Here is a 24,081-nt window from a genome sequence, read left to right as displayed (position 1 = left end):
ATTTCCAGCACGTGCTACCACAGGATTTCTGTGCTATCATATAACGATGTTTAATTTTAACCCAATTTACAGTATGTTTGCCTGCATTAAACTAAAAAAATTTGACATGTTGAATTACCGTAAATACGAATTCAGTCATGCTAGCTTATGTGCATGATCTGTATTCTATGAAATATTGCGGATGTACAGTAATTTACATCCATAGCAGTGGTCCCATTGATGTTTTTGCGCAGTTGTAGAAACCAGTTTTTCATACTAAACCGGTGCACCTGCGATGAATCCTCACTAGACCCAGAGCTGGGAGGAAGTGGACAGTGGAGAGTGTGTGTATAAAATATGAATGAGTATGTGCTAATAAGCCAGTGGATTGTTTGTCAAACGCCCCTGGATTTATCGTGCCATATTTTATAAACAGATTTCACACACATGCTAACCATCAGCACGAACGTAGATCCGTTATCAAGAAACTGCCAGGAATAACCTCTGTCAGTAAAGAAAGAGAAGTAGAGACAGAATGAATACATACTCATATTATCTGCCTTATTCAAGCTTCTCTTTCCTCTGGACCTCACTTGGAAAAGGTTTAGCATCAGTTTCACACTTTCATAAAGTATAGATGTTGTATAAATATTACTCTGAAATGATTCAGAACTCACGCCTCCGTGTGCGGCTGATTAATACGCAGACAAAAAAGACTGACAAAGCCTTCTAGTCTTCAAAGATTAAGGGAGAGGATCACAGACACAGTGGTATTATTTTCTTTTCCGACTCTTATGGGTTGGTGTTATTTTAACCATCCTTGTCAGAGTGGGTGCTAACACAGAGCAGCGACATGCCACATGGAGGGCTTAAAATCCATTATCAGAGTCAGTCCCTCACGGCTGTCTACTGCTCCTAAGACAGTTGAAATGCATTTGCAATGAATTCAATTCTAGTCAGAGCCGGTGCTGAAGTTTTTGGAGACATTGCATTCCAGTTTTTTTTTTTTTTTTTTTTCTCTGCTGAGAGGATGACAGCTGGTTTATTCCTGTGCTCGCTAACCTCAGTTTACAACAACAGCTGCTGTAAGCGCAGGTTAGCGATTTTAGACAGGAAATGTTTTTGTGCTAGTGCTTTTCCTTTTTCATCACTTGGCTCATCAAACACCGGTTGGTTATATTGTGCAGCACAGTAGCATTGTGCTATGAAAAAGTGTATGTTGTTATTCTGTTTACATTACAGCCCGCACTGCTGTTTTCATGATTACAGTCACCTCCCTCCACTGTGTGAAACAGATAGTGTTACTGGAAATGTTTCTGCACTAATGGCCGTGACTAAATTGCTTAAAGGGAGAGAGAAGACAGGAAAGAGAAAGGAGTTATATGTCTAGTTAAATCCTTTTATTTAAACAAGAAAGCTCACTTTTTTTCAAGAGAGACCTGTGTACAAGAAAAACGCATAAAGAGTATAAATGCAAAGACAAATAAACCCAAGCTAAACATATATCTTTTGTTTTAAAGACAAGTACAAGTGGTAAATAAGTGTAAACAAGTACTTCCTTCAGGTTAGAGGACCTTTCTGGTCATGGTTACAATATGTGGCTATGGTATTGGATGCAAACTGTAAAAACAACATTTATTATTATTATGAAGCACTCTGTGAGGAGGGAACTTCATCGGGCAGAAGTGAGTTGTGAAAGCAGCAACAATCCAGCATTTAGCCGGTGGTGTGGAATGAACGGTCGAATTCTGGTTGAACCTGTGGTCAATGTACCGTGTCTTCCGCTGTGTTTGTGTGTGAAAGTGGTATTACTGATGCACTCGGTGAACTCTCCCGGGGCTGCTTGGTGAAGTTCAGAACTCTGTAAACATGGCTTTTCCTGGTAGCTTGCCATTTTTAATGTTTAAGTTTGACAACTGCAGCATATTGTGGCGGTTTCTGTGCTTTTAGGGAATGTCAGAATGTTTTTCTTTATGGCACATTGTTGTATCCAGCTACAGTATCCGTCTTCCTAATGGAAGTACTCAGAGGCTGAGCAGATGGTGGGATATTAGTGGCATATCTTTCATCAGTTGATGTGCCTTTTGGGACATCTCTGGTAGAGTTGTTTGGATGCTGGGTTGGCAAAGATGTATGTTTTAACTTCAGGCACCACCCAAAACTTTAATTTTGGCCTGTCAAATTCCGGTAGTTTATAACAGTTTAGAGAAGACAGATATTGTTGTCTCCAAACTCATTTTAAGGCAATTGTATACTGTCTCAGCATGCAAGAGTTTATTAAAATTTGTGGCACACTCAAAAAGTCAGGAATTAAATGATGAGTTGTCAGCGTGGAGCCAGATTTCCGCTTGGTTACCGCTGGTTTGCATAAAGAGTCAGCAGGGAGGAAAAATGGCAACTGCATCCAAACAAAAGTTTTGTGCAAACCCTCATCCCCTAATCCCTCTATCCAACACCCCCTGTGTGTCCCAACAGCCCCGTGCTCCTGACAGCCAAGCGTCATGACTTCCCCAAGCCGCCACCCCCCCCCACCCCCCCCGCTCCGCTGCACGGCACAGCTCAGTGTACTTCATTACCAATGAATTTCAATGCTTTATGCTTTAAAGCAAATACATTGTAATAATTCGTTCATCCTTTCAGCCCCGACACTGTTGGTTAAATGCCGGATCAAGTGTGTCATTTAGTGTACCACAGAGATCTGCATTACACCGCTGCAGTCAAGGGTGGAAATTAAGATCTGTGCACAGTGGAATACAGTTCGGGTAAAACCTTATGAGGGAAACATTAGCAAATATTTGCAACATAACAGTAAAACCCAAACATGTGTGGCAATGTGTGGATATATTTAATATATTAATGTAATCTAATTATAATGTGTCCCTGATTATCCAAGGCTTTTGAATGGGTGAAATTATTGTATGAGCAACAACTGCAGAGAACAACTCAAGCGCTGCTTTTGTTTTATGTCATAATTGTATCATAATCCACTAATTTAAGGGGGCACTCTCCCCTGTGGTGGCTCCAATATGTTATCTATTATTTGACAAGTTTTTTCAATTAGAATCAGTCTCTGTCAGTTCAGTGGCTCAGTTCCAAACCAAAGCAAATATTAAATGGGTTGAGAAAGATTATTAAATCACACAGGCTTTATTCCCAACTAACAGGTTTGATACGCAGAGGCAGGCTGGTGTTGGAATTTCCTCTCTCGTCTAATCATTTTATAAATGTAGGTGGACTAGTTTTGGACATACATTGCAGATAATATCTCTTATTCTTTGTGGCAAGATTAAGAGATCAAGAGAGGCATAAAATATTTATTGCTCAGCTGTTACAGTAAGTTGTAGAGTATTGCTGCTATTTTTATGATAACCTCCATTCATATCTGAAAGGAGACGCATTTGTTTGTCCGTCTTTTATATATCTTTGTATATCTCTGCCTCAGACGTCTTATTGACTTTTACATGTTAACCGTTAGAACGCTGAAAAATCTAAAGGCGCATCCATTAGCCAGTGTTTATACTTTCTGTATTTTCTGTCCAGGCATAAACAAAGATAACTCATCGTTAACAGACCGCGTCTCCATTGTCTTCTTCGTCAGAGGAAGCAAATAACAGCAGTTCTTGAATGCCTTCGGCGATCAAGCTAAGCTGAGAGCAGCAGAGTCGCCGTACCAAGCAATCCTTTACACTCAGTGTCATCCGTTGTGTTGTCACCACTATAGAAAGGAGGATGACAAATAAAGACAAAATGGCCTTTAAACACAGCCAGTCTCCATAGTGCAGGATGGATTGAGCACACGCATGCAGATTCTCACTGTGATGGTTAGTGCTCAATATTAAATCAGAGCGTGAATGTGAAATAGAACAAGGCAGTATGTTTTTGTTTTCTTTTGATGTGTATTCATCCAAATATTCTGCACGTTTGCATATGTAAGCCATCCGCACCAAAAAAAAAAAAAAAAAAGAGGATGAAAATCAAAGAAGACAAGCTAAATCTATCTTAAATCTCAAAGTCTATTTTTGCCTTTGGGCAACGCCATTTCCAATAGCTGCGAGACAACTGTGTGTTTTCTCACTGAAGATTAAGTCTGAGTTCACATGAATATGAGGAGCAAACAGCTGGGGACTGTACTGCGCCCTCACAAGTTTTTTTTTGCTCTTGCAGCAATGAAACTGTTTGCCTAATTTAACCCATTTGAACAGCAGTGGAGCTGCAGGGCATGCATCTCTGCCACCTCTAAACCAGATTAGGCTGTCAAATACGCTTTTAGAGTATTTGATCCCCCCACCACCACCGCCACCACCGCCGCCTGTCAGTGTGATGTAGAGCGGACTTGTTTTGTGAAAGACTAAATACACATCTTCCTTAAGAAAATATTAAGGAAAACGTTTCCTTATTGTCTTCACTCTTCACACTTTTCTTGCTATCTCTCGTTTTTTTTTTTTTTTTCTTTGTAATGGCCACTAAGTAAGAACATCTAGCATCTTAATTCTGACAAGATTATTAAGAGACAGAGTTAATAGATTATGCTCAGTTCCTGATTAAAGCCGAGGGCACTAATGGGTGATTAGCAAAATGAATAGCATTCATTCAGAATGTGTGAACTTTAATTTGTAGGGGTGATCTATGTGCGGTATATAATGTGTGGGGAGATATATGTGCAGTTAGGTTTGAAGCATTTCATTTTTCTTTCATTTCCTCAAACCTGCTTACCTTGTACTTTTAATCCCCCAAGTATACTCAAGAGTGAAATATCATCACGCTGGTATTTAATGGTGTCATAAAATTCCCATTTGTAATAGCCCCCAGAGAGCACATATACTCAACCCTTCAAGTTTTATTTGTTACCGTCATATGCCTACATTCGGGGATGCAGCAGATATGCAGGTGTAAAAAAAGAAAAAGAGATAATATGCAAACAATCCATTAAATTTAATCTAGTAGTTGAATTTGATTGAACTTGCAAATTTGCAAGCACAAAAACACACGCACATCCACACTTGTGTGTAATGTGTCCTTTCGGCTTTTTCTTTTCAAACATTTAATGTATTAAATAAGTAACACGTCAACTGCCAGAATCAAATGTTTTTTTTTATGTATTTTCAATGAATGATCAAGTGCCAACTGATGTTAATTCTACTTATAATTATAATTCTAACAACATCCTCGTCAATAAGGTTCAGCAGATCTCTTGGCCTGCTCTCATTGTGCTGCCAGAGCAGAGGCACCACAGAGGAACTGACTGAAATTCATTTATCTGAAATGCAAATCCTCCCCCTCCCCGGCCCTTGTGTCTTCAGAGAGTTGTCTGAACAGAGAGGGTAAGTAGCTAGTGGGCTGTGCTAATGGCTAACCTTAAGTCCTTTCATTCAACCGCAGAGTGCTCCATGACAGTTCTGAATTACAGACAGCTATTCCCACGGCTCCGCCTCAGTGTGATGAATGGCCCCAATCTTGTTCTGCTGAGGAAGTTAGCATTACATTCATGAGATACAGTTAATGGATCTGAGAGTGGAGAGCTTTTCCTTTGAATAATGAACATATGGGACTTTGTCCAGAACACACGTGTGAACAATGCATAATGTTTATTGCACATTTATCCTCTTTTTCGTAGTGTTTGGCAGTGGTTCCTCCCTGGAGATCAGAAATAAGATTTCCACAGCTGATGTCACCATGTGTCAGTGTCTCACCCGCTATGTGAAAACATTCCATCTCACGAGGGAGATCTTTATTCCATAACATGATCTTCCTGTTATGAAAAGGCAGAATATGAGAATCAAATCTCATAATTAGAAACTAAGAGTTCAGTCACTGCTGGTGGTTGTTGATAGTGTTGGATTGTAAATCACCGTGTTGATCATCAAATAACTTTCGGGCATCCTTGAGGCAAAAGTTTAATGTTGAAAAGTCTATAAATTAAAGCCTGACATGAGAGAGAAGGTCTTCCAAATGTCAAAACACATCATTTAACAAGCCTAAGGTTCGTCCGCAGCTGATTTACCTGTTCGCTCTCCAGTTTGTTCCCCATCTGCATTAAAATCTTGTGCTTGATATTTTTCCCAAAAAAATCTAAAATAAAAAAAGCCTCGATAACCGCAGACCGGCTGCTGCTCCGGGGGCATCCGACGCTTTGGAGGTTTCACATTTAGCAGTGGTTAGCTTTCCAAACAGTTTCATATTTTACTGTTGATGAGAAAGGGGAGAAGAAAGCTATAAACACCCAGTAACAGATGTTGTCGAATGCATTCTAGACAGTTATCTGGTAGAAAAGCTTTGTCACAGTATTTTTATGTGACAAAATTGTTTTCCCCCCCTTTAACACTTGTAATTTTAAAACTGCTGAATTAAACAACAAACTGATAATTAGTCTGAAAACATTCAGGCTAACATCCCTATTTTTAGTAATAAGTGTCATGCCTTTCCAAACATCTCTCACAGTTACTTCTAAGCCCCGGCTCAGTCATGTCTTTATTTCTGACTTGATTTTTCCTCCCTTTTAATTTCCTCGTCCTGTATTACGCAACCTTTATTAAAACCTACCAAATGAGGCCTTTAATTGCTTTTGTGACCCAAGGTTTATTACAAAGGAAAATCTTAATTTGTTTACTGCAGATCTCCGGCAGCTTGCAGAACAAAATGTACTGACGTGCAGTATTTGTCAGATATGTCTGTTGTTGGAGGATGATTTGAGCACTGTCCAGGCTGACCAGTCCAGTCCGTGCTAAAAGGTCAAGAATTTCTTTTTTGTTGTCTTAATGTTTTTACCCTTCCTCACAGTCAGGGTAAAAGTCTGCTTCTCCGTCTACATTACAACATGATGTTTTCTTGCTTCTTCTGACTTCCTTTATTTGAGACACACACTTCGCCATTAACACTTGCACATCTTCTAAACACACTTCATTCACACTCAGGCTTTTGCTGACGGTGGTAAACGAGTATAATTGGGAATAACACTCACTGTATTGGCTGCGACAGTCTGCAAAGTTGTCTAATGAAGTACCTTGTGATGGCCAAACGGTAAAGAAATTCTTCCCTTTATTTGAAGGGCTCCCGGAATATTAGGCAAAGCCAACAGTATTGTACTGTATGCTATACGATTCAAACTGCGCCTGAGTATGTAATGTAATGATAGCAAAAAAAAAAATAGTTATATAAAGTCAAATACATATAATAGTTAGAATGTACTTTGCTTACTAAAGTAGCGTTAACGCTTCTGTGTTAATATTTAATTTTGACAGTCACTGCTTCTTATTCTAATTGCTTGTAAGAAATATTATCTTTGTATAAAATGATAAAAATGTGAATGATATGTGAATTAATTAAATGAACTTAGGTCTCTTGATTTTATTTTTTTAACATAACAATACTTGTCATTATAAACAAAATAAACTGAGCCAGCAGAAAAGTTCATCAAGTGCAACCTCTCTTGTTTACATCTGACATGCATAATGCAACCCAAGTCCTGAACAGTGGGCTATTAAGTCTACGAGTTATTAATGGTAAGTAAAATGACATTTTTAATGGGGTCCATCTTTGTTATAGAATGCATCTGCTGTTGCTGCATTCATGCTTAATTAGTATTTCTTATGCTGGAAGAAATACAATTCATTAAAAATAACACTTCATAAATGAAATGCTGTGCTGTAAATTAGCCAAGTGTAATGATAGGATTTTGGACCCAATGTTCTCCATTAGGTGTGTGACCAGAGTGTGTGCAGTTTTCTCAGGTAAATGTGATTTGTGTAACTGAAACTGAAACTCTTAACAAAACGTTTACTTCTGGCAAAAGTTTGCGATATCATTTTGTAATTAGCCGCGCCTTCTTAGCACATCACATACATACACTGACTTCCCCATTACTCGTACGTCTGTCAGTCTCAGTGCCTTCAATGTCATTTCAAGGTTTGTGTGTATGAATGAAATTGAGATATTTCTGCTCCTCAAAGCCCATATCCTTAGAATATCTAACGCCACTAATTTACTACACATTCTATGTTAATTATCTCCATTTCTTTTCACTGCAACTTGTTCCGCACACGCTCCTTTTCAGTGGTTACACTCCTTATTGGCTGAAGGTGTGAAGGCGGAGTCACCTGCCACTCCCTTCCCACCTGTCCGTGTAGATTCTCACCAGGAGAGCATAACGCGTGGAGCTTTGCTTCTGGCATGAAATAAAACAACACAGACTTCGACTCAATAAAGTGTCTTCGTATTCAAGTAGTAAGATGAGTTGTAATAATGGTTCTAAGATTTAAAAAAACAACCATTTTTTTTCCCCCATCAAATAAGATAATTAGCATATTTCATTTCGCTTTGTTTGTATCCCTGACTCTGTTCTCAGCTGCACTCTTCTCCTCTCTCATCTCTGCCATCTTGCTGTCTTTTTGCCTCCACGCTGACGCCTGATCCTGATTAAAATGCACACGCTGACCTCTGCGCCCGACTCTCTTCTTCTCTCTCCCTAATCTGTGCCTTCCTCCTCACCCTCTTTCTACGTATCCTGCCCACCACCTCTTCCTCCTTCTTCTATCTCCCTTTTCTCGCAGTGTCCTGAGGGGCTGAGGCCAATGAAAGATGGCTCAGGTTGCTATGACTACTCCAGGGGCATTGACTGCACGGATGGCTTCAATGGAGGCTGCGAACAGCTGTGTCTACAGCAGCTTGTGCCCCTTGAAGATGACCCCAGCTCCAGCAACGTGCTTATGTTTTGCGGGTGAGAATGACTAACAGTGAAATATTTAATGGTGTCTGAAGGCTGAAAATAAAGGTTCCTCGTGAATGAGACGTCATGAGTGATATCTCAATAAGGAAAGGAAGGAAGTGAAGGAAATGATATATGTCAGTGAGAATTAACAAAGTCACTTCTATATGTGATGAAAGACATTCACCCAAGATTGCATACAGTTTAAAAAGCATTGTTTGAATATACATACTGTATGTATCCTAATCATAGAGGTTTTACAATACTACTTGGTTCATGGGTCACTATTTTGCAGGCAAGCTTTTATAAATCCTTTCATATGGTGTACATTTAAGCAACTGTTTGAATAGTACAAATACAAGCAAGCATGTACATCAGTGGGTACAGTAAATTCACAGGGTACCCCCCCCCCACACACACATTTGTCTGCACAGAAGCTTAAATTGTTCAACGCATGTGTTGGAGGATTAAACCTGAAATCTTGGACCATGCCGACTGCACTCCCTGCACATTATTCAGCGATACATTCACTCTGTGAGCGCCCTCTCCCCCATCCCACATGTTTTCCACTGAGCTGATATAATGGATGTGGACTTGGAAAGGTTTTTTTTTTTTTTTTTTTTTTTAATCTTCTCAGCACCTGCCCTAGAATTACTGTAGATTGTATCACATGGCATAGTAATCTCCAGGGAGTTTCCATTTGAAAAGGGTTATCCGGCGGCCATGAAAGGCTATGCAGCTGGTCACCAACAATGTTACACTGTTGCATTCCAGCTGTTTTTCTTTTTTTTTTACTAACGGGTCTAATATGTAGCAAGAAATCATGTTCCACACCATTATGCCACCACTACCTTTTACCCCTTATACACCAGCTAGCATGAATCAGTTCATTCAGGCTGTTTGTGTCATGTGTCACACTTGCCACCTCTACTCCCTGCTAGTTCTCACTTTCCATTTTATTTACAACTGTCATCTTTGAGCGGATTTGTACATACATTTTGTGGTGTAGATGATTCCAAGCAGTAATACAGGCCAATTTGGAGATGATGATCTGGTAATACAGAAATGTAATATATAACATATATGTCCTTATTTCAAGAGCAATATTGCCATAAATTTCATCTATAAGGGGATCTATTATTATCACAAATATATATGTCCTGTGGTTATATGAAGATATAACTTTATAACATAATGAAATACCCATAGTAAAATTTGTATATGTACATATATTAGAAATATCTATATGATGATTTTTTATATGATATAACAGGTTGTAACCATAGATATTAATGACATATGTTTAATTCATATTTGAACAATATACATATAAAAATTCTATATGCTTATGTTACGCTTTCCTTATTAATTTGTCATTAATTTTAAACATTTCTGCCTCCCCTTTCTGGAAAAGTGGAATAATACCAGCAAATATTGACAAGCTTTTGGATGGATGTATATTAATGTAACATATGTCTACAATATAAGTATACATACATAAACATACATATTTATGTGAAATTGTTCCGCTTTCTAATAGGTCTCACATATAATCTTTACACATATGTTTTTATTTTATATGTACATATATTTCATCTATGGAAATTCAATATATGCACATATGTAACATTTGCGTGTGTGGAAACAAAATGAGGATCGAGTAACATTGATTATAGTGCATTGGATATTGCTGAATCTATGAGTCCCATTTCTGTAATGACTGACACAAAGAAACTATAGTATGCACACTTGTATGTATGCAGCTCCTGACAATTCTTGGGTTTCTGGCAACTGGGAACTTAAAAGACGGAGCAGATTGACAGGTGAAGGAAATCCTAATTCTCCTTGAGATTTGTCAGGTCTACAGTGTGGGATGGCATAATTTTTCTCCCAGAACGTTCCCCTTACTCTACGGGCGAACAGGCCAGTATGAAAAATGCAATTTGCAGCAATGTCCACTTTCCCTGATCTCCTCAGTACAATTGACTGGTCTCACTTTTCAATAAGGGTATATGCGCAATGGCACGCGTCAAGCCATGATTGATTCTTTTATTGATCGGTCCAGTGTGTAATGACTAACTGCTCGTTAGAACTGGACTGTAAAATTAATAGATAAAATTAATACACTGCACTGCCTGGAATAGCATGGCCTTGATCTGTGGTTGGACGAATCGCTGGTTTCCAGAAATGGCAAATACCTTCAAGCCCCAGGAAAACACTGCACCACCAGGTCTATCGGATTTTCAGGACAGTGTTGCCAACAATGGCAGAGTCCTCCTTCCCACTGAGGCGCTGAGACCTGATCATCTGCATGAGCCCAAATCTCAGCGCCAGCTAACAGCGACGGATACTCAACCTTGTCTGTAAGGGAGGATTATGCAATTAAATGAAGGAGATACGATAATTTGTGACTGATTACATGGTCTGCTGAATGCTGCGCCATTGGAATCTGTTTTAAAACTGTTTCCAGCAGAGTGCTTGTGTCCACAGTCCCCACAGTGACAACTGCAGGTATACTGCTTTAGTAATGTAAAAGGCATATTCGTTATTACTAGCTTGCTTTTCCAGTCATTTTTATGTGAACATCCTTTGTAATGAACAGGGTTAAAAGAAAAGGGCTTAGATACTGCCATGGTTGTTTTACCCAAGAGTATTTTTTTTTAATCTGTAGATCAAAGTAGTAAAATGGGAACATCTTTGTTTGGGTTCAAACAGTGTCAGCCTTTCAGAACTCTTGTTTTGCATTTTGCTTTATCATCAACCTGCAGCATTTATGCCACAATTCATCTCATAACGTTCGGCATCTGGCCAGTAACTGTACAGACTGTACGTATCCTTTCACCTCAAGTGTAAATAGGTCCACATACATTACATTTTATACATTGCACTGACAGCTTTTCGCTTCCACTCAGGTGCGTGCAGGAGTACAAACTGGCAGGGGATGGGCGCTCCTGCCTCCTGCAGTCAGACAACTGTGAAGGACCCAAATGCCCAAGGCAGGATGTCCACTTCAATGACACCCTGTTTGGTGAGATGCTGCATGGATACAACAACAAAACCCAGCAAGTCAACTTGGGACAGATATTCCAAATGACCTTCCGGTAACTAGTGTACAAGTATACACATTTACACTTACACAGATACATAATAGAGGTGATTTCCATTGAAAACTACCATTTATTTTCTTATTGTTACTGACTCAACAACATGTGGCTCTTTCCTTTTATTTGATCTGATCCGTTATCATGTTTTGTCTCATACGTTCGTGCTTGTTTTCTTCCCCTATTCCTCTGTTTCTGTTGAGAAAAAAACATTATTTTATTATTTCCATCCACAAGTGTAGATTCCACTTACAATCTTCCCATGAGACTTGTTGTTTCTCATCTTAACTGTTTACATTTTTCCTGCATCTCCAAAGACACATCATCGGGAGTAATGGTCGTCTTTTATCAGTTTTGGGTTTGCCGTTGGGGTGCTTGCATCTGCATTTGCACAGATGTGTGCATGTGAGAGAGAGGGAGAGGGGGAGAGGGAGAGAGAGGGATGAGAGAGTGATGTCTGAGTGAGGATTGAGACTTATCCCATGGCAGTTCTCACTAAACTGTCAGCCCTCTGAAAACCTGGCTCTGTCTGATAAGTCACATGCTGTTTGTGGCGAAATGCTCCTGTAATCACAGAGAGATGATGAGGGTCTGTCTATGCACCAATCCAGTACGCGCAGAAAAACACACTCAACCTTTATCTCACATTCTCTGTCTGTCTTTTATTTACCCACTCTCTCTCTCTCTCTCACTCTCTCTCTCTCTCTCTCTCTTTCTCTCTCTCTCCTTCTCACACACACACACACACACTATACATCGCCACATTTTTTTTTTCAAGTAACCATAATAATCTGTTAATCTGTATACGTCATAATAGTTGTGCTTGACTAAACACATCCATAAGATCTGTCTGCTGTAGGTCTTTGGGGTTAGGCTTCTGTAACATATATTAATATGAAGCAGGATTTCTACAGGTTAGATGTCACGCTGGATGCTCCTTTCATGGACTCGGAGAACAAATGAACTGTTTTCCTTTTATACATTTGTTTAAATGATCACAAATTAATTTGAAATCCAGACAAAGTTTATTTGAATGTATGGAGAATTTATTTGGGCATAATCAAATGTATTAATATTGAGATCTCCAGATTGCCTTGGTAACAGCTGTGCTGTTATTTTGTGAAGTCCTCAGTCTGGAAATATTATAAATCACATAATTCTTCAAAGCACTCAGCATTTAATGACAGATAAGTGAATGAAACATGAACTTTTTGATTAATATTGTTTAATTTTGAACATAAATGTCTTTCAGAAGAAGTAATGCTAAATGACATGAAGTTGAATTTATTAGAGTTTTAAAACACTAGTTTACTATAGTGTCTGTATCTGTCTTTGAAGATGCCTTTGGGATGTGGGCGCCCTTAATTTCCCAAGTATGCAGCGTCTACAAGTCTTTTCTCAGAGAATAAAAAATTCTTCAACATAAGGGAACACTTTCACAAATGCCTTAAAGAGATTTCAGCCATTTAGCAGAGCATGCAGAACAGGGTGGTAAAGGTTATGTTGTTTTACCTCCCTGACGTGTCTTTGCATGGATTTGCACTGAAGAACACGGATAGAAATAAAGAGCTATGGTTTTTAAAGGGGAGCCAGTATCTATGATCACCCAAAGAGTTATAAAGCTAAAAGGGGCTTGATATCCATCTTAAGAGAATTTGTAGGAATGACTGACAGTTCTTTTCCCATATTAGGCTGTAGATCTAAGAGCCTAATGTTTCCCAAAGGTTCAAGGGGCTAAACCAGTTGGGAAGTACCTCAAATACACCAAACAGGGCACAGTTTGACAGATAAAACAAAGGCGCAGTCTGAGGATTTGAGAACTGGGGAGAGAAGACAGTCTTGATCCATTTGCCCTCAAGCAGTGGAGAGCACAGTGGGTCTTCTGTCTGTAGACTCCAGCTCTACACACTGGGTTACATCAAACTATGGCCAGTAGTGGGATTTGCAGTCAAGCCAGGTCTCTGGTGGGTTCATACACATGACAGCTTTAAACTAGTCAAACACCATGGCAGCCCGGACACTCGCTACACAAGCAATAACACATCTGATTATCTTCATATGGAGGACACAAGTGCATATAATTCATGTCGTACACTTTGCATCTCGTCCGGAAGCTGTTGTTCTTTTTCTCACATATATTACAACTAGCCTAAAAAAGAAAGGATATCAAATTTCTGCGATACTGCAAAACAAATACTCATTAACTAAATGACAAGATTACAAAACATTTACTGCAGCAGCAGTTCAGCTCTACCTGAGAAAATAAATTTGCTTGTTTGTTAGGCGTGTCATAAAATTGTAAAATTTTTGCAGAAAGATTTGTAAAAGACGGAGTTTCCCTACATCCCCTTGCATAGGCTACCTATATTTTTTTTTTGTGTGGTGCACTTTGAGACTTCTATACGACAGAGACCAAACCCCCTTCCCACCTCAACCTTCATTTCATTACACCTGCGCAATTTGCACCTGCTCCTAGAGGCTCGGAAAATTTCCATGCTAATTGCGAGATGCACACTCAGCCACACGTATCTCGTTCCCTGCAGTTAGAGGCACACATGGCTGATTACATGTATATGACAGGCAAAGTGCACTTCCAGGCTGATGTGACTTTTCTATTTTTTTTTTTTTTTTTTGATAGATAACACGAATGTCTCTGGGTGCAGAGCGTGTCTGAAATGAAGCGCAAAAAGCATTTATGCAAACCGGCCTACTGTACACAGTTCAGCAGTTACTGAAGAGGGCAGGCGAAAGAAAAGAAGAAAAAAAAGAAAAGAAAGGGGAGGAAGAAAGAAAGAAGTTACTTGCTGAATCCATGATTGAACTCATCATGAAATTGGGGAGGAAAACAAAAAAGAAGCAAGCTTTGTGTATTGTTCACCAGTTGGTATTTCATACGCATCCCCACTGCGCTTCTGTCTTTGTTTTATGTGCTTGATCAAATTTATTTCAGGTAATATTTTGAAAGTCACATTTTTCTTGCGCTATTCATCATTCTAAGTTTAACCAGACAAGCTGAGCACACAGGAGCATAATACTCCACTCCCCGTGCCTCTAATTAAACATGTGTATTACTGCATGTCATCTCACTAAAGTACTCATTCTCCTTATCAAATCCACTGTGTCTTTTGTCAAAAAAAAAGGAACAATAGCTTTGTCTTCAGAACGACTCGGTCCCGCAAGGTTCTACCTCACGCTCGGTACATACGCTCCTCTTATTCATAGCAATATGTTACAGTTGTTATCCTCATCATTTTCTCCACTTTCCTGCATACTGCCTTTGATATGCAGATGCAAGTCTTATCACACAGCCCTGCATCCCTTTCTTTCCCTCACCTCCACTGTCTACTCACCTCCCTCTCCCCAACTACCCCACTCCCTCGCATTAGCATCTCAAAGTGAAATATTAGATGATTGAGATAAATTACCGTGCATGATTGGAGTCACAGCTTCGCAGGTTGTGTTTTAATGTGAAATATTACCTGTGATTTATGAATGTGTTGCATACATTTTGGTTCAAAGTGATCGCACTTTGAACAGCCTCTTGAAGCGGTCTCAGGGAATGAAGTTTGCAAAATGCTGTTATGAAATTACAGACTAATACAAAGCCATGCAGGCGTGCAATCCGGATGATAACGGTACATGTCTTAAGGTGAATGTTGGAGGCTGAGAACAGTTCCTCTACAATGTGATTGCGATGCCGCTATGTAAAGATATGAAAACATCATCCGCCCAACAGAGAATGCGTAAAGGTAAGTATCTAATTTCAATTTCAAAAGTTCAGATCATTCAGATATTGAAATGCAAACAAGCCTTCTCCTCAGAATCCCGCCCCTTTTTTATTTAGAGTTCAATTTTGTCTTTTGTGCCTTTAATTGCATAGTAATAACATCTTGTCACATCACAAATGGAGACATATGGACACACACACATACACACACACACACACACAAACCAAATGATTTGGAGAGGAGTGAATGTGAATGTGTGTAGGCCATTGATAGTGGCTATCCATCAGTTCCAAGAGGAACATTTTTGGCCTTGTCAACTGTCACAACACACCTGTCTGACACACACACACACACACACACAAACTATACAGGGATTTAAATTGAGAAATAGCAGATAGGCAGCAGTCAATAGTGGTGATTCAGTGGAGAAACACATACAGTACACACTTACATTGACACACTGTCGGTGCATTGAGTGGTACAAAGTAGAGGTGTTTGGACCAGATCTGAAATAGTCTCCTTGTGAAAAAAACCCACCTGAACCCAACGTATATAAATAATAAAAAAAAAAAAAGAAGAACCTGATCTAGAGAGCACCTAGGCAGTTTGAACCTGATCTGAAAAAGGCCTGCAGATAATTAGACCTGATCTGAAATGTGGTCGACCTGATCAGATCCCACTAGGGAGAGAATACTAACACCGACAGCAGCATGATGCACCACCACCTACCAAGCAGCAGCAGTGTTGGAAAGAGCAGCAACATATCATCTTTCCCTGCTCTTCGCAGATCACACTCTCTGTCTCACCTCTGAGAAGACTTTTTTTTTTTTTTTTTTTTCTTCCAGCAATCACCGCATGAGAGAGCTGATAGTAAGTCTGCTTGGCTACACTCTGCTATTCAACATATTGACAGACACCTGAAACCAGCTGCAATGGAAGAGAACCTTCCCAGACCTGAGTACTGATAATGATAATTGTATTCCTGTCTGGAAAGAGAACACAATTGCATTAAAATTTGCAGTAATGGCATAATGAAAAACATCATTTATCTTCTGGAGATGTAAAATCCTTCGAGATAGATGATTGAAGTCACTTAGAGTAAATATTTCAGCACACACATCACCCCTGAGAAATGGGTCCTGTCCAAAATCAAGCTTTAAAATGTCTTCACGTTTTGATGGACTCACAGTCCGTCCTGAGCGTTTCCATTCCCTACAAAAAGGTTTCACATCAAGAGTGCGCCGCAGCGAACAGCTGTTAGAAGTTAGAGGTTGTGACAAAATGAGAAGCGGTGGTTGAGAAAGGAGAAGAAAAAGAAGTTTCACCTGCTTTGTGAAGGTGATGCCTTCTTGTCACTCCCATGTCAAACTTTTTTCTTTTCTTTTTTTTTCACAAAAAGGAGAAGATCCAGTCAGGAAGAAAAGAGACAAAACCGCTTTTGATAGGCACTCTGCTAACTCCTCATCACCGCTCACCTCTCAGACTAAGACGACACCACAACATGAATAATTTGTGAATCTGGCAGCCCACAAGGCTCCCGGGCATAAACACAGCCATATTTCCATGTTCCTCTGTAATTTTCAGTAATTATCTCCTTGGTGCACACACGGAAGCTTCTACTGGGGAGTTGAGTCAACAAACATTATAAGGTAATTTCTTCCCACATAATGAGTGAAGGGTTAAGCTGCTCAAAGATGATGAGAAGCTTCTTAATGCTCCCCCTGAAATAAGTGGTCTGCTTGCTCCTTCTGTTTTTTAAGAGCTCCCAGCATTGAATCTAGTGTTTACTTATTTATTCTTGCCTGCGTGTGTGTGTGTGTGTGTGTGTGTGTGTGTGTGTGTGTGTGTGTGTGTGTGTGTGTGTGTGTGTGTGTGTGTGTGTGTGTGTGTGTGTGTGTGTGTGTGTGTGTGTGTGTGTGTGTGTGTGTGTGTGTGTGTGTGTGTGTGTGTGTAGTGGATCATGAACTCACGTAGAGCTATGTGTGTTTCTGGGTAGCTTTATGACTGTGATATTCTGTGATGTTGAATGTGTTTATGCATATATTTAATGACTTCAGTCATTAGCTCACTCACTGAATACACACTGTATAGCTATGCATATTTAGTTGCTTTTACATAGATTTACAAAAGCAGCAATACACAAAATGTGACTGCTAGCTCAGCATGGAACATTGAAAATTGGGACAGTATATTTACTTATTCAGTGTAGTGGGTGAAGTTTAAAGGGCCATTTTGCCATTTGTATGTATGGAGGTCAGTTGTAGAATGTTTTCTGTGGCTCTGGGGAGAGTTTCTGTAGCTGAGATAATCCCTTATGATATCAGCAGTGTTATCAATTCAACTGAAAGGTGCATGAAAGTTTTTCGGAAAAACAATGTTGCCAAAGCGTCAAAATTCAATTTCAATACCAAGATGAATATTCATGGGCATATTAATTATATATTTACATTATATTGTTTGCATGTGCGTGTGTTTGTGTGTGTTTAGGTCATTCACTGCCCCTCAGGTTGTGGCATTATGATGTATATTGGGCTGCAGGATGTGCTCTGTCTCGTTATTTAGTTCATTGAAATTTGGAATTACAGAATTGAATTGGTTTAAGTAAATGTTCTTTAAGTCATTGAATGATTTACAATTCTCTGCTTGGGCTTGGAAATGAGGTGATTTGTTTTTTTCTTTTTTTTTTTACAGAAAGCCTGCATTACAAACTGGGTTAACATATCCAGGTATAGATTGTATGTTAATACCAGGTGAACACAGGGTCTAAAAATCAGGATATAATGACCTCCTCCACATTAGTATTGGTGATTGTTCTTGAAATATATCTATTGTCTATTCTTTAACTAACTTTGATTTAGTCTCCAACTTTATCACTAGCCTTAAGTGCAATACTAAATCACTGTTTTCTACTAAGTTTGTATAAGTATCCCCTCTCAGCAAAGAGGGCTTTTCACTTTGTCTTTAACTTGTATATATAGCTACACTGTGACTAACAGCTGCTGAGAAAAAAAAGTCTTGTTTTTCTCACATGCTTAATTTTTTGGGGGAAAATTGAACTTCTCAACTTTTTAAGTCTTGCTTATGTGATCAAGTAACTTTTACTTTTACGAAGTCTTTCCCTCACACACTGCAGCAGCTGACTTCCTGGAAAGTTTTTGCTCATATTCACACAATGATGACTTAGTGGAGAGAATTTAGCAAAAAAAAAAAGATGTATGTGCAAGAGGAACTCTTAAAGCCTCAGTGATTCCTCCATCTTTGAGGCTTAGAAGACATAAGGTGAACATGTTTGGGAGATTGCAGAGGCTTTTGCGCGTGTGTGTGCCGAAACATTTGTGTGGGCTTGTGTTTACCTTTGTGTGGGTATGCGTTGGCTTGTGTGACTCAGCGCACATGCATACGTGAGTGTGATCATTCCCGAGGCGGTTGCTCTCTCTCTCTGCTCAATAACTCACATGGCAAGGCAGGACCTAATAGACCCTAGCCTAATATCAGCTAATGTCAGAGAGGCTTATGGCTGACTACCTGCTGTTTGAGAGAGAGAGAGAGGTGGATTGTTGGAGGCAGCGATAAGGGTTGAGAAGGAGAATGAATAGGGAAATAAATGGAAAGAGAAAAGGCTAAATCAAAAGAGCAAAGCTGAGCAAAAGTTGGAGAGCGAGACACTGGGAGAGAGTGCAGAGAGTGAGAGAAATGCAAAAGAGGAAAAACACAGATAGCAGTAACACAGCATATGAGGCTTCTTAAGCATGCTGGACTGTGAGGCAGTTATCAGACATCACACACACACACACACACACACACACAGGTAGAGCTCAACCGCGCAGGAGAGTAAATGCATACACATAGCTCATGTTGCAAGGCATATGCAGCTTGAAGCAGGCTGCGTCTGCCCATCTACACTCATTTCACTTTATTCAGACGTACTGCTTCATTTGTCGTCTCAAATTAATCAGCGCCATGTAGATTACTGTCAAATATTGGTTCACCTGATGTGTGTCCTGCTGCTGTCTGAAAAGTATAATTACACATTATATCCATAATCACTCAACCAACTATAGCTACTGTACCTGTAGCCGTTACCTTTGGTATTAAATATATTTATTTTCCCATCATTAATCATTTTAAGCGACTGCATGGAGATTCATCCTCGTGTCTTGTTGAGTTGCTCCAGTTCTGTTCAGGAGATTTGTGGAAAGTGTGTTATTGGAACGAACACAGGCCTAAACGGCTTTAATGATCATTACAAATTCTACTGATCAGATCAGTTCTTCCACGTACTGTGTCCTGACCTGAGACAACAAGGCTGCTGCTACTAACTTGTATGAGACTGACGGAGGCCGCTGTTTACATGCAAGCTCATGCATTTGAAAAGAGCTTTGCCTGTCAGCCTATTTTGCCAATATTCATAAATGATTTGCTGTGTCATGTTTTGTGAAAAGAGATAACAACTAGACGACCCATTTAGACACAAACAAATTTGAAAAAAAAAAAAATCTATTCCCATCATTTCCATTTTTGCAGAATTTTATTATTCTCAAAAAGACCCTGTTATTGTGAGGTAAATGGTGGTGAAATCATGAATACCCCTTTCTACATATTGTAGTTCCTTGCTGGACCTTATTCTGAAAGGCAATTATAGCAGCGGGTTCTGTACACAGTGCAACTTTACAAGTAGTTCCATTTCTCCCCATGGTGAGAAGAGGTGTTTGCTCAAGTGTTTTCCAAATCGTTACTGCTCTTGTCAGTTACAGCTCAGTGTGGAAGGAGGTGTGTGAATCTCAAACTGTCGTGACAGGAGAGTTTGACCACGCTATGACCGGTGGGTATACGCCAGGGTACACTGATGATACTGGAGATTGCCATTGTTGGCTTTGTTTTCCAGCCATTGTCACTTACGGTAATTCAGCTCTTCAGAAAAGACAGAGACGAGCGGGGAGGAGGAGGAAGAGGAAGGGGGAGGCAGGAGAACGGCTGCACGTGGGGAATGGTGCTGATGGTCACCTGCCTGCCTGTATCAAATACTGTGCTTTTTACTTAAAACCTAATAATATTTATAGACGGAGAGAGAGGATGCAGGAGTCCAGCGCCATGTATGGACAGAGATTTATGACTCAGAGGTTTAATTTTTGAAGTGTTTGCCACCTGTGGTCCAGCAGATCTAGTTTAACATAGTCTTGTTCAACTAAAGCACAAATTCATTCATTTTTTTTTTTTTATTGATTAAACAGCCTCTTCATTTGTCTACTCAGAGACTTTGCAATTACACTGAAAATTTGACAGCATAGTCAATTTTTTTTTTTTTTTTTTTTTTGGGTGAAAATCAATCCCAAGCTTCTCTCTGAAACCTTTACGTTGTGAAGTTATAAATTTCTATTTTGCATAAATTATGCTGCGGGAGCATCCAGGGACAAAGACAATGATTTTGTGTATTTAATTAACTTAGCTGGTGATGCTGTTGTGCAGTCGGGCTAGACTGATAAAATCACTTGCATGTGCAGCAGCCAGCGAATCAATAGTAGACTGGAGGGTGAAAAATGAGAATATGCAGCACAAAGCATTAAACCCTCCTCAGCCTGGGACTGTGATGGAGCTGCTTCACAGGGGGTAGCTAACAATGCTCGGCCTCCAAAATGGCCTCAGCTGCCTCCCATTTCCTCTGAGGAAAAACTGTATGTAATTTGTGGACCAGGGGTAAATCCTGAATTGGTGGCTAGATGATTTTAGTATTGATTAATGAACTACTACGACTGTCTTCACTCTTCCCCTCTCTCCACCTTTTTCTCCCCCTATCACCCTGGCCTGCTTCTTCTTTTTTTTTTTTTTTTTAAGATTGTTGCCTTGTACTGTAAATTTACCATTCATAAATTATTCATAAATATAATTTCCTAAATAGATGGCACTTGAGTTTTATTCAACGTTATGAAGTTTGCTACAATGAGTATTCGCCCACATTCACCTCTGCAAGGCCACACACTATAAAGCGGTTTATTCCCACTTCCTGCCCTTCAAGATTGGGCCACAAAAACACAGCTCTGCTTCGGTTAGTCATATCACGTTGATAGACAGAAAAGCAGATAACATAATAGCATTTAATCATGCCTCCGTGCCAGTCATATCACTCTGTAATTACACTGTAAAATAAAAGAATACAAAGACTGCCGCGCTCTCTTGGCCCATTACAGCAGATCAAATACAAAATGATAAGATGGAGGAAAAATTGCATGGAGTCTCTTAAATGTCCTTTGTGTATCTTAAACCAGGCCTTAAGCCGGCCTTCTTTTGGTAAGATGAAGGATGCGGGCTTTAGTGATGGGTGCACATAGCTTTTATATAAAGATATAGACTCACATGCTTTTGTAAGTATATCCATACAGATAAATACAAGGTCCTATATCTCAGTTTCAGAGCTAGGTTTAGCCTGTATACTTGTTTTATTGTTCAAAGTCCACAAACGCCAACCAAAAAAAAAAAAAAATTGAAGAGGCTGTTTATTCTATTCTCTTGATCAAAAAGACAGACAGTTGATAATTTGTTGTGTCTTTTGGCTGTTTAGTCGTCTTCTTTTGTGAAAATAGAAGGTTGTTAAACCACTGCCTCTTGTTCATTGCGCAAAATCCAAAAAGAGAACCTGCTGTTGTACTCTGTGTTCCTCAGTCAAGTTCTCGGAAGGGCTACTCTGCTCTCAGGGTGATGACATGAGAGTCTGTCAGAAACACAGTTACATCTGAGAATACGGAGGCAAAGAGAGGGAGAGAGACAGAAGTTTGTCAGGAAGGATACACACAATTGGAAGGGTTTAGAGAAAGTGAAAAAGTGCAAGTGGAATAATAAAAAGCAGAAAAGCAATGGCTCTAATCAGTTCCGCAGCTAGTTCGCCTGCATGACCCCCTCACTCTGCATTACCAAGCTTCATCTCTATGGTAATGCTCCCGGCCACCAGAGTTCATTTCCACAATTTCCTAAGGCAGGCCAACAGAGATATCAAGGTACAAAAAAAAAAAAATGTCTATGCACGCTCACATTGTATTCCAATTTTATGCACGACCCAGGGGAGTAAATGTGAGGTTGAGTGTTTTTTTTTTGTGTGTGTGTGTGTGTGTGTGTGTGTGTTTTTGTGAGTGTCTGAAGGGCAGAGAGTGACAAAAACAATGAGTAATGTCATATTTTACAAAAAGAAACACACTTTACACTTTGTATATCATCCCACTCAACATGTCTCTGCATCTCTGCATCAAGGCTTATTATAATTTGTTTTTTAACTTTTCTGGCTAAATTACATTCTACATGAAACATGCTGTATGTATCACTGATTTTGATTGGTCGGGCGGCAGCATGCTGCTACTTATAAATTAGTCAATTGTCTACACTGAAGCTCGCATAAAAACACAAATGTACAAGCGTACAATCACTCATGTGCACAAACTCCACAGTGTACTCTCTATCACAGGCTGTTTCATTGACAGCATCACCTCCCAAGCCTAATCAATATTGGCCCTGAAAAGTCACCAGATCTCCTCCTCTCAGCGGAATCATTCATCAACCGAGCTGTGGCTGCAGCTGTAATAAGACACTGTAACACAAGTCTCAAGGTAAACATGGCTGATTGTTTTATTACACCACGAATTAGCCTGGTGTTTTTGGATGCTATTCTTTAATAACTCTTTAATTCTTCATCTGGGGCCCGTGTCCTGGGTGACACACGGGCACTTTATCTTTGTTATGACTCATCTGACAGGCCCCGCTCGCAAACAAGCGTTTATTCAAATAACAGATATTACAGCTATTAAACATATTACATGCAATTGGATGGGCTACCCTCTCCAGACCTCATAAACCTTTGATTGTGCAGTCCAAACTAAATTGGTGGATGACTCTCAAGGGCAAGTGTGGCAACGTTTTCAAAGCAATGGGAGGGGAAACGACAGGAAGAGAGCCAGTTGGATTGACACATTAAATGTTTAATTCAGAAATTATATTACATAGTGATATCAAATGTCTTTGAAATTTCCTTTCTCTTCCTTTTATTATTTAACGATGGAGTCACATTGGTTTTAGTTTTCATAGGGACTGCTTTTTCTGTAAAAGATTAACTAGAGCAATCAGGGCATTTCTGAAAACACACAAAACACTTGTTTGGTTGTAGTTTGGGCAGAAATCTTGGACTGGGCTAATTAAGTACAAACTGTTTGCTTGAGTTGAGACCACCAAGTGAGAAAATCCAACCCTTTGTGAACCAACCCTGGACATAATAGAGTAATTTGAGATGTATCGTAGCAGCTGGCTGGAATTTTGGTAAAAATCCAAAGGTATTTAGAGGTATAAGACATTATTACACAGCCTCTGTATCGTTGGCCTTTGCATGATGCTGAATTACAGTAAAGCGATGATTCAAATTTAAGTGAACAGTCTAGTCTGTGTTTTCAGTTTGCTCATGCAGTTGCCCTTTTTTCTTTTTTTTTGCATATTGTCTATATTTTGTGGTAGAGACAACTGTTTTGAACAAGGCTCTTTCCCTTTTGTCTGTGCTGCCTTTTGTTGCACGCTTCTCTTTCTAACACTGGGTAATTAT

At 39.6% G+C, this 24,081-nt stretch overlaps 1 protein-coding gene across 1 annotated transcript in view; it reads left to right on the top strand.

Moving 5' to 3' along the window:
- The window catches only part of LOC130186481 (astrotactin-2-like), a 248,702-nt gene that overhangs the window by 156,697 nt on the left and 67,924 nt on the right, over nt 1-24,081 (top strand). Inside the window, exons 12-13 of the mRNA XM_056403643.1 lie at nt 8,526-8,692; nt 11,593-11,781. Of these exons, the coding sequence (XP_056259618.1) occupies nt 8,526-8,692; nt 11,593-11,781 (356 nt within the window). The remainder of the gene's footprint in view (nt 1-8,525; nt 8,693-11,592; nt 11,782-24,081) is intronic.

This window comes from Seriola aureovittata, chromosome 18, assembly GCF_021018895.1.
Source record: "Seriola aureovittata isolate HTS-2021-v1 ecotype China chromosome 18, ASM2101889v1, whole genome shotgun sequence".
NCBI classification, from domain to species: Eukaryota; Metazoa; Chordata; class Actinopteri; order Carangiformes; family Carangidae; genus Seriola; species Seriola aureovittata.
This window is presented reverse-complemented; position numbering and strand designations above follow the sequence as displayed.